At 41.2% G+C, this 12,500-nt stretch overlaps 1 protein-coding gene across 1 annotated transcript in view; it reads left to right on the top strand.

Annotated features, from left to right (window-relative positions):
* The window catches only part of LOC110497205 (neuronal acetylcholine receptor subunit alpha-7-like), a 79,734-nt gene that overhangs the window by 32,545 nt on the left and 34,689 nt on the right, over nucleotides 1-12,500 (top strand). The window contains exon 3 of the mRNA XM_036934010.1: nucleotides 9,512-9,556. Coding sequence (XP_036789905.1) covers nucleotides 9,512-9,556 — 45 coding nt within the window. The remainder of the gene's footprint in view (nucleotides 1-9,511; nucleotides 9,557-12,500) is intronic.

Raw genomic sequence — 12,500 nt, 5'->3', positions numbered from 1 at the left:
AGGGAGGACAGAGAGACAGAGGGATAAAACAGTCCTTAAGACCAATCTGTTCATTTAAGGAGAGAGAGGGAGGACAGAGAGACAAAACAGTCCTTAAGACCAATCTGTTCATTTAAGGAGACAGAGGGAGGACAGAGGGATAAAACAGTCCTTATAACCAATCTGTTCATTTAGGGAGACAGAGGGAGGACAGAGAGACAAAACAGTCCTTAAGACCAATCTGTTCATTTAGGGAGACAGAGGGAGGACAGAGAGACAGAGGGAGGACAGAGAGACAGAGGGAGGACAGAGAGACAGAGGGAGGACAGAGAGACAGAAGGATAAAACAGTCCTTAAGACCAATCTGTTCATTTAAGGAGAGAGAGGGAGGACAGAGAGACAAAACAGTCCTTATAACCAATCTGTTCATTTAGGGAGACAGAGGGAGGACAGAGAGACAGAGGGAGGACAGAGAGACAGAGGGAGGACAGAGAGACAGAGGGAGGACAGAGAGACAGAGGGAGAACAGAGAGACAGAGGGAGGACAGAGAGACAAAGGGATAAAACAGTCCTTAAGACCAATCTGTTCATTTAGGAAGACAGAGGGAGGACAGAGAGACAGAGGGATAAAAGGAGGAAGAGCTATTTAGAATCAAGGCTTGTTCTTTTAGTCATGTGATTGGATGTCCATTGTTCTTTTAGTCATGTGATTGGATGTCTATTGTTCTTTTAGTCATGTGATTGGATGTCTATTGTTCTTTTAGTCATGTGATTGGATGTCCATTGTTCTTTTAGTCATGTGATTGGATGTCTATTGTTCTTTTAGTCATGTGATTGGATGTCTATTGTTCTTTTAGTCATGTGATTGGATGTCTATTGTTCTTTTAGTCATGTGATTGGATGTCTATTGTTCTTTTAGTCATGTGATTGGATGTCTATTGTTCTTTTAGTCATGTGATTGGATGTCTATTGTTCTTTTAGTCATGTGATTGGATGTCTATTGTTCTTTTAGTCATGTGATTGGATGTCTATTGTTCTTTTAGTCATGTGATTGGATGTCCATTGTTCTTTTAGTCATGTGATTGGATGTCTATTGTTCTTTTAGTCATGTGATTGGATGTCTATTGTTCTTTTAGTCATGTGATTGGATGTCTATTCTTTTAGTCATGTGATTGGATGTCCATTGTTCTTTTAGTCATGTGATTGGATGTCCATTGTTCTTTTAGTCATGTGATTGGATGTCCTAGAGGGAGAGTTCTGGTCTTGTTGTTGTCCATGATGTTCTTTAATACATACCACATCAGAACAGGAAGCTGTAGGGATTCCCAACAGGGATGGGACTGCTGATCCTGGGTTTCCCTGATGACATTCGCTGTATGTGAGGTATTACAGCCTGATCCTGTGTTCTAATTGGCACCCTATTCCCGAAAGAGCCCTATGGGCCCTGGTCCAAAGTAGTGCACTATATAGGGAATAGGGTGCCATTTTGTAAAGCATTAAATCGGTGTGTTTTCAGCATGCTGTTGAGGTGACAAGGATAGATTGCATTTTTTGCAGCTTCCATTGTCATTGTCTGTGTATTATTCAATAAACCACAGGCAGGATATAGAGTCATATATCTTCCCTGGTATTCCCATCTGAGGTAATGGGAGGTGCAGTTCCCGGAGTTTCCCAGATTAAATATGCTATTTGTGAGGTATTCAGTTGTAGTATTTTCATCAAGTCGTCGTTTTCATTTCCTACACTCGTTAATTGGATAGTATGTGCTGTCAATCACTACCCTGATCCAATCAGAGCCCTCTGATGGGGAGGTTAGAGCGATCCCATTGGGTTTCTATTCAACCAAAACAAAGCGGTGGGGTGTAACGTAAGGGGGAAATACATTAATAATAAAACCAAGATAACTGTTGTAGCAGACGGCAGAGAAAGGACTTTGTGTTTACGAGCCTGGTTGTTGAGAATGGACTTACATGGTACGCTGCTGCACAGCTGGGGGAGAGGAGAGATGAGGAGAGAGATATAGAGAGGAGAGATGAGTAAGATAGAGAGAGTGAAGATTGAGACAGGAGCGGGAGATGAAATCACACTAGAGTCTGGACAGGACAGAAGAGGAGAGGAGAGAACAGGACATAAAGCTGAGATATCGCCTGGAGGAGGGGGGGACTGTGGACTGTCATGTCAGGAACACCCTGCTAGCTTCACTCTACTGTTAGTACTGTAGACCTGCATCTCAGAGAGCGGGGGAGATATCGCCTGGGGGAGGGGGGGACTGTGGACGGTCATGTCAGGAACACCCTGCTAGCTTCACTCTACTGTTAGTACTGTAGACCTGCATCTCAGAGACTCTTCGTCACAGACAGGGTTTCAGATGACAGCCTGCTTTGTGACACAGACAGACAGGGTTTCAGATGACAGTCTGCTTTGTGACACAGACAGGGTTTCAGATGACAGCCTGCTTTGTGACACAGACAGGGTTTCAGATGACTTCCTGCTTTGTGACACAGACAGGGTTTCAGATGACTTCCTGCTTTGTGACACAGACAGACAGGGTTTCAGATGACAGTCTGCTTTGTGACACAGACAGGGTTTCAGATGACAGCCTGCTTTGTGACACAGACAGGGTTTCAGATGACAGCCTGCTTTGTGACACAGACAGGGTTTCAGATGACAGCCTGCTTTGTGACACAGACAGGGTTTCAGATGACAGCCTGCTTTGTGACACAGACAGGGTTTTAGATGACAGTCTGCTTTGTGACACAGACAGGGTTTCAGATGACAGCCTGCTTTGTGACACAGACAGGGTTTCAGATGACAGCCTGCTTTGTGACACAGACAGGGTTTCAGATGACAGTCTGCTTTGTGACACAGACAGGGTTTCAGATGACAGCCTGCTTTGTGACACAGACAGGGTTTCAGATGACAGCCTGCTTTGTGACACAGACAGGGTTTCAGATGACAGCCTGCTTTGTGACACAGACAGGGTTTCAGATGACTTCCTGCTTTGTGACACAGACAGGGTTTTAGATGACAGTCTGCTTTGTGACACAGACAGGGTTTCAGATGACAGCCTGCTTTGTGACACAGACAGGGTTTCAGATGACAGCCTGCTTTGTGACACAGACAGGGTTTCAGATGACTTCCTGCTTTGTGACACAGACAGGGTTTCAGATGACAGCCTGCTTTGTGACACAGACAGGGTTTCAGATGACAGCCTGCTTTGTGACACAGACAGGGTTTCAGATGACTTCCTGCTTTGTGACACAGACAGGGTTTCAGATGACTTCCTGCTTTGTGACACAGACAGGGTTTCAGATGACAGCCTGCTTTGTGACACAGACAGGGTTTCAGATGACTTCCTGCTTTGTGACACAGACAGGGTTTCAGATGACAGCCTGCTTTGTGACACAGACAGGGTTTCAGATGACAGCCTGCTTTGTGACACAGCGGGGTTTCAGATGACAGCCTGCTTTGTGACACAGACAGGGTTTCAGATGACTTCCTGCTTTGTGACACAGACAGGGTTTCAGATGACAGCCTGCTTTGTGACACAGACAGGGTTTCAGATGACAGCCTGCTTTGTGACACAGACAGGGTTTCAGATGACAGCCTGCTTTGTGACACAGACAGGGTTTCAGATGACTTCCTGCTTTGTGACACAGACAGGGTTTCAGATGACTTCCTGCTTTGTGACACAGACAGGGTTTCAGATGACAGCCTGCTTTGTGACACAGACAGGGTTTCAGATGACTTCCTGCTTTGTGACACAGACAGGGTTTCAGATGACAGCCTGCTTTGTGACACAGACAGGGTTTCAGATGACAGCCTGCTTTGTGACACAGCGGGGTTTCAGATGACAGCCTGCTTTGTGACACAGACAGGGTTTCAGATGACTTCCTGCTTTGTGACACAGACAGGGTTTCAGATGACAGCCTGCTTTGTGACACAGACAGGGTTTCAGATGACTTCCTGCTTTGTGACACAGACAGACAGGGTTTCAGATGACTTCCTGCTTTGTGACACAGCGGGGTGAATCCTAACTTCTCTTAGTCTTACGTTCATGTCCAGGGGAGTCTAAGTGAGTGGAAGTTAGGTGTTTTGCCAGTATCACTAGACACTGACTACGATGAGCATCTATAGCTTTAGATTGCATATCTAGTGTATCTCTGAAGGTCTCTCTCATTAAGAGATATAGAGGTGGGATGACCACCGCTGGCAGAGTTCTGTCATTAACATTCCTCCTAGATATTTACATGCAGTGTGTAATTAGTGTGTGTGCTCTGCTTACGAATGAGCTCCTTGTCTTTAGCGTAGCATTGCCATTAACAGGCACCACTATCTGTCATTAAGACAGATTCATATCCACTGATATACTTTATCCTTAGCTGAAGGGAAAGAGTTTTAACTGTCTCCCTCCTCTACCACGTCCAAAACAACTTGTTAGACAGTTCAGTAGCTCCGAGACATTCTCACTACTGATGTGTATCATTCAGGAGGCTGTAAATAAATAAACATGGAATGCTTATACAAATATAAAGTTTTTTTTTTCTACAACGTGCTGGAATGTTTGTTCGCGTCTTCACTCGGTTTTCATGGTAATGTTTTACTGTCATTTGGTGACGCCCACCTGTGCCAAGTTAGATCATGTTACCCTGTATTAGCTTGATGTACCGTGTAGCACTGTTTTAAATACTACCCTGTATTAGCTTGATGTACCGTGTAGCACTGTTTTAAATACTACCCTGTATTAGCTTGATGTACCGTGTAGCACTGTTTTAAATACTACCCTGTGTTAGCTTGATGTACCGTGTAGCACTGTTTTAAATACTACCCTGTATTAGCTTGATGTACCGTGTAGCACTGTTTTAAATACTACCCTGTATTAGCTTGATGTACCGTGTAGCACTGTTTTAAATACTACCCTGTATTAGCTTGATGTACCGTGTAGCACTGTTTTAAATACTACCCTCTCAGCCCACTAATGCTGAGATTCACCCTCAAGACCAAAGAGAACAACCAAACTTTTCTCCTCTGGCTGATGTTTGGTTTGTGGTCATCCTGTAGAACAGGGGATCAGCTGTCCTCTCTCTTTCGTCTTATCCAACTTCAATGTCCTTCCTTCGCTGTCCCCTCTCTTCTTCTCCTCCCTCCTCCTCCTCCTCCTCCCTCCTTCATCGTTCCTGGAAGCCGTTCCGGAACAAACACAGACCAAATGTTACAACGGTGCCCTGCCAAGATGGCCGCCTTCCATCTGAAAACACATTTTAACTGCAAGCGTTTTGATACTCACACCAGAGCCAACATCCCCCTCAGCGGTTTAGTTTTCTTTAGTTTAGTCATCCGTTAGTTTAGGGATGAATTTATACGAGCCACAGCCAGAACTCCACCGTCTGTATTAGATACAGTAGTCTCCAGAACTCCACCGTCTGTATTAGATACAGTAGTAGCCAAAACTCTACAGTCTGTATTAGATACAGTAGTCTCCAAAACTCTACAGTCTGTATTAGATACAGTAGTCTCCAGAACTCTACAGTCTGTATTAGATACAGTAGTCTCCAGAACTCTACAGTCTGTATTAGATACAGTAGTCTCTAGAACTCTGCAGTCTGTATTAGATACAGTAGTCTCCAGAACTCTACAGTCTGTATTAGATACAGTAGTCTCCAGAACTCTGCAGTCTGTATTAGATACAGTAGTCTCCAGAACTCTACAGTCTGTATTAGATACAGTAGTCTCCAGAACTCTACAGTCTGTATTAGATACAGTAGTCTCCAGAACTCTACAGTCTGTATTAGATACAGTAGTCTCCAGAACTCTACAGTCTGTATTAGATACAGTAGTCTCTACAGTCTGTATTAGATACAGTAGTCTCCAGAACTCTACAGTCTGTATTAGATACAGTAGTCTCCAAAACTCTACAGTCTGTATTAGATACAGTAGTCTCCAAAACTCTACAGTCTGTATTAGATACAGTAGTCTCCAGAACTCTACAGTCTGTATTAGATACAGTAGTCTCCAGAACTCTACAGTCTGTATTAGATACAGTAGTCTCTACAGTCTGTATTAGATACAGTAGTCTCCAGAACTCTACAGTCTGTATTAGATACAGTAGTCTCCAAAACTCTACAGTCTGTATTAGATACAGTAGTCTCCAGAACTCTACAGTCTGTATTAGATACAGTAGTCTCCAGAACTCTACAGTCTGTATTAGATACAGTAGTCTCCAGAACTCTACAGTCTGTATTAGATACAGTAGTCTCCAAAACTCTACAGTCTGTATTAGATACAGTAGTCTCCAGAACTCTACAGTCTGTATTAGATACAGTAGTCTCTAGAACTCTACAGTCTGTATTAGATACAGTAGTCTCCAGAACTCTACAGTCTGTATTAGATACAGTAGTCTCTACAGTCTGTATTAGATACAGTAGTCTCCAGAACTCTACAGTCTGTATTAGATACAGTAGTCTCCAAAACTCTACAGTCTGTATTAGATACAGTAGTCTCCAGAACTCTACAGTCTGTATTAGATACAGTAGTCTCTAGAACTCTACAGGCTGTATTAGATACAGTAGTCTCCAGAACTCCACCGTCTGTATTAGATACAGTAGTCTCCAAAACTCTACAGTCTGTATTAGATACAGTAGTCTCTACAGTCTGTATTAGATACGGTAGTCTCCAGAACTCCACCGTCTGTATTAGATACAGTAGTCTCCAAAACTCTACAGTCTGTATTAGATACAGTAGTCTCTACAGTCTGTATTAGATACAGTAGTCTCTACAGTCTGTATTAGATACGGTAGTCTCTACAGTCTGTATTAGATACAGTAGTCTCTACAGTCGGTATTAGATACAGTAGTCTCTACAGTCTGTATTAGATACAGTAGTCTCCAGAACTCCACCGTCTGTATTAGATACAGTAGTCTCCAAAACTCTACAGTCTGTATTAGATACAGTAGTCTCCAGAACTATACAGTCTGTATTAGATAGAGTAGTCTCTACAGTCTGTATTAGATACGGTAGTCTCCAGAACTCTACAGTCTGTATTAGATACAGTAGTCTCTACAGTCTGTATTAGATACAGTAGTCTCCAGAACTCTACAGTCTGTATTAGATACAGTAGTCTCCAGAACTCTACAGTCTGTATTAGATACAGTAGTCTCCAGAACTCTACAGTCTGTATTAGATACAGTAGTCTCTACAGTCTGTATTAGATACGGTAGTCTCCAGAACTCTACAGTCTGTATTAGATACAGTAGTCTCTACAGTCTGTATTAGATACAGTAGTCTCCAGAACTCTACAGTCTGTATTAGATACAGTAGTCTCCAGAACTCTACAGTATGTATTAGATACAGTAGTCTCCAGAACTCTACAGTCTGTATTAGATACAGTAGTCTCCAGAACTATACAGTCTGTATTAGATACAGTAGTCTCCAGAACTCTACAGTCTGTATTAGATACAGTAGTCTCTACAGTCTGTATAAGATATGGTAGTCTCCAGAACTCTACAGTCTGTATTATATACAGTAGTCTCCAGAACTCTACAGGCTGTATTAGATACAGTAGTCTCCAGAACTCTACAGTCTGTATTAGATACAGTAGTCTCCAGAACTCTACAGTCTGTATTAGATACAGTAGTCTCTACAGTCTGTATTATATACAGTAGTCTCTACAGTCTATATTAGATACAGTAGTCTCTACAGTCTGTATTAGATACAGTAGTCTCTACAGTCTATATTAGATACAGTAGTCTCTACAGTCTGTATTAGATATAGTAGTCTCCAGAACTCTACAGTCTGTATTAGATACAGTAGTCTCTACAGTCTATATTAGATACAGTAGTCTCTACAGTCTGTATTAGATACAGTAGTCTCCAGAACTCTACAGTCTGTATTAGATACAGTAGTCTCTACAGTCTGTATTAGATACAGTAGTCTCCAGAACTCTACAGTCTGTATTAGATACAGTAGTCTCTACAGTCTGTATTATATACAGTAGTCTCCAGAACTCTACAGTCTATATTAGATACAGTAGTCTCCAGAACTCTACAGTCTGTATTAGATACAGTAGTCTCTACAGTCTATATTAGATACAGTAGTCTCTACAGTCTGTATTAGATACAGTAGTCTCTACAGTCTATATTAGATACAGTAGTCTCTACAGTCTGTATTAGATACAGTAGTCTCCAGAACTCTACAGTCTGTATTAGATACAGTAGTCTCTACAGTCTGTATTAGATACAGTAGTCTCCAGAACTCTACAGTCTATATTAGATACAGTAGTCTCCAGAACTCTACAGTCTGTATTAGATACAGTAGTCTCTACAGTCTGTATTAGATACGGTAGTCTCCAGAACTCTACAGTCTGTATTAGATACAGTAGTCTCCCGAACTCTACAGTCTGTATTAGATATGGTAGTCTCTACAGTCTGTATTAGATACAGTAGTCTCCAGAACTCTACAGTCTGTATTAGATACAGTAGACTCTACAGTCTGTATTAGATACAGTAGTCTCCAGAACTCTACAGTCTGTATTAGATACAGTAGTCTCTACAGTCTGTATTAGATACAGTAGTCTCCAGAACTCTACAGGCTGTATTAGATACAGTAGTCTCCAGAACTCTACAGTCTGTATTAGATACAGTAGTCTCCAGAACTCTACAGGCTGTATTAGATACAGTAGTCTCCAGAACCCTACAGTCTGTATTAGATACAGTAGTCTCCAGAACACTACAGTCTGTATTAGATACAGTAGCCTGCAGAACTCTACAGTCTGTATTAGATACAGTAGTCTCTACAGTATGTATAAGATATGGTAGTCTCCAGAACTCTACAGTCTGTATTAGATACAGTAGGCTCCAGAACTCTACAGTCTGTATTAGATACAGTAGTCTCCAGAACTCTACAGTCTGTATTAGATACGGTAGTCTCCAGAACTCTACAGTATGTATTAGATACGGTAGTCTCCAGAACTCTACAGTCTGTATTAGATACAGTAGTCTCTACAGTCTGTATTAGATATGGTAATCTCCAGAACTCTACAGTCTGTATTAGATACAGTAGTCTCCAGAACACTACAGGCTGTATTAGCTACAGTAGTCTCCAGAACTCTACAGTCTGTTTTAGATACAGTAGTCTCTACAGTCTGTATTAGATATGGTAGTCTCCAGAACTCTACAGTCTGTATTAGATACAGTAGGCTCCAGAACTCTACAGTCTGTATTAGATACAGTAGTCTCTACAGTCTGTATTAGATACAGTAGTCTCCAGAACTCTACAGTCTATATTATTATTCTATACTGTTATTCTAACAGAGATGTATTGAAACACCTCTGCTCTTCACCCAGAGTGGAGTCTTATTCTAACAGAGATATCATATCAGAGATATTATATCAGAGATATTCTATCGGAGATATTCTATCAGAGATATTCTAACAGAGATATTCTATCAGAGATAATCTAACAGAGATATTCTAAACACCTCTCCTCTGCTCTGAAGACATTTCCTTTTTCTTTTTCCCCTTCTTTTCTTCTCCAGGATGAGAAGAACCAGGTTCTGATGACCAACGCCTGGCTGCAGCTGGTAAGACTGAATTTCTACCCTTTGTGTGTGTGTGTGTGTGTGTGTGTGTGTGTGTGTGTGTGACTCTAGTTCTGTGTGTCTGACCCTCATTTGCAGTATAATAGCCATTTTGTTTGATTCCTTTGCTTGTTGAAGCTGGTGTTTGTATCTTGCGGTGGGCGCTATATGATCTCCCTTCCCAACAGATGTCCATGCCCAAGTCCTTGCAATCAGGGAGGGATATGAAATGTTCAATTAAAATCTCACAATTTCTAATGGTTTATAGGTTTTCCCCCCACTGAGACTTGCTGACGTGAACACAGATCAGATAATGGGCTGGAGTTCAGATCTCTGATTGACTTAGCGAGCCAGTGCTGAATGACAAAATGTCCCAGCTGTTTGGCTTCAGGTTTGGAGCAAGAATTTAGCAAGAAGCATTTTGAATTTTAAAACTGCATCCCAAATGACACCCTATTCCCAATATAGGGTAGAGCTCTGGTGGAAAGTAAAGCACTATGTAGGGAACAGGGTGCCATTTTGGGACGTCTCCTACATCTTCTATTACTGTTGGAAACATAGGAGCCCACAGACAGTCCATCAGGTCATACATCAGGGGGATGGGTAACAACATGGGAACATTATCTATCAGATGATAGTGACACATTGGCTGGAGGTTGGATAGAAGGTTACATTTCTCCCGCCCTGCGTCTCCATGGCAATGTCCTTTCAGGGTAGCCTGTAAATGAGGCCACAATTTACAGGAGGTTGGTGGGACGTTAATTGGGGAGGGCGGGCTCTTGGTAATGTCTGGAGCTGAATCAGTGGAATGGTATCAGATACATGGGTTCCATTCCATTCGCTTCTTTCCAGCCATTATTATGTGTCGTCCTCCCCTCAGCAGCCTCCTCTGACCACAATCCACTGTCCTGTGTTCTTATCTGACCTGTCAGTTTCCCTCAAGGTGAACAGACTCTGACTGGCTGACAGTGGGTTTTTTTAATCAATAAATGATGCAAGTGTTGGCCTTAATACAGGAGTCCCTTCTCTGCTAATGGGCCGGGGGAGCAATTTTTTTTTGCAGACGCTTCAGGTCAAGAGTTACATTAACAAAAAAAATGGATAATTTAGGAAGTCTTTACAACCTGGAGTAGATGATGCATCCTGCTTTAAACCTTTACTTTGTGGAGTCAGCATTTACAATGTATCCCAGAATAGATTCCCAGTGTTCTATCCCAGAATATATTCTCAGTGTTCTATCCCAGAATATATTCTCAGTGTTCTATCCCAGAATAGATTCTCAGTGTTCTATCCTAGAATATATTCTCACAGTGTTCTATCCCAGAATATATTCTCAGTGTTCTATCCTAGAATATATTCTCACAGTGTTCTATCCCAGAATATATTCTCAGTGTTCTATCCCAGAATATATTCTCAGTGTTCTATCCCAGAATAGATTCTCAGTGTTCTATCCCAGAATATATTCTCAGTGTTCTATCCCAGAATATATTCTCAGTGTTCTATCCCAGAATAGATTCTCAGTGTTCTATCCCAGAATATATTCTCAGTGTTCTATCCCAGAATATATTCTCAGTGTTCTATCCTAGAATATATTCTCACAGTGTTCTATCCCAGAATATATTCTCAGTGTTCTATCCTAGAATATATTCTCAGTGTTCTATCCCAGAATATATTCTCAGTGTTCTATCCCAGAATATATTCTCAGTGTTCTATCCCATAATATATTCTCAGTGTTCTATCCCAGAATAGACTCTCAGTGTTCTATCCCAGAATAGATTCTCAGTGTTCTATCCCAGAATATATTCTCAGTGTTCTGTCCCAGAATATATTCTCAGTGTTCTATCCCAGAATATATTCTCAGTGTTCTATCCCAGAATATATTCTCAGTGTTCTATCCCAGAATAGATTCTCACAGTGTTCTATCCCAGAATATGTTCTCAGTGTTCTATCCCAGAATAGATTCTCAGTGTTCTATCCCAGAATATATTCACAGTGTACTATCCCAGAATATATTCTCACAGTGTTCTATCCCAGAATATATTCTCAGTGTTCTATCCCAGAATATATTCTCAGTGTTCTATCCCAGAATATATTCTCAGTGTTCTATCCCAGAATATATTCTCACAGTGTTCTATCCCAGAATAGATTCTCAGTGTTCTGTCCCAGAATATATTCTCAGTGTTCTATCCCAGAATATATTCTGTGTTCTATCCCAGAATATATTCTGTGTTCTATCCCAGAATATATTCTCAGTGTTCTATCCCAGAATATATTCTCAGTGTTCTGTCCCAGAATATATTCTCAGTGTTCTATCCCAGAATATATTCTCAGTGTTCTATCCCAGAATATATTCTCACAGTGTTCTATCCCAGAATATATTCAGTGTTCTATCCCAGAATATATTCTCTCAGTGTTCTATCCCAGAATATATTCTCAGTGTTCTATCCCAGAATATATTCTCAGTGTTCTATCCCAGAATATATTCTCTCAGTGTTCTATCCCAGAATATATTCTGTGTTCTATCCCAGAATATATTCCTAGTGTTCTATCCCAGAATATATTCTCAATGTTCTATTCTGGGATGTTACAGTTCCAGGAATGACATTAGCCCTTAATGACATCATCAATTAGAAACATTAGACTGTTGGACAAACTTTACTCCTCCAATCTATGTTCCTTTTCCAACCTATGTTTAGAGATGTCCTGTTGTAGCCTGATGTTCTCTTGATATAAACTGTGTTTAGAGATGTCCTGATGTTATCTTGATATAAACTGTGTTTAGAGATGTCCTGATGTTCTCTTGATATAAACTGTGTTTAGAGATGTCCTGATGTTATCTTGATATAAACTGTGTTTAGAGATGTCCTGATGTTCTCTTGATATAAACTGTGTTTAGAGATGTCCTGATGTTATCTTGATATAAACTGTGTTTAGAGATGTCCTGATG

The sequence above is a fragment of the Oncorhynchus mykiss genome, chromosome 10 (assembly GCF_013265735.2).
Source record: "Oncorhynchus mykiss isolate Arlee chromosome 10, USDA_OmykA_1.1, whole genome shotgun sequence".
In the NCBI taxonomy this organism is placed as follows: Eukaryota; Metazoa; Chordata; class Actinopteri; order Salmoniformes; family Salmonidae; genus Oncorhynchus; species Oncorhynchus mykiss.
Note: the sequence above shows the minus strand (reverse complement) of the source record. Positions and strands in the feature narration are given on the sequence as shown.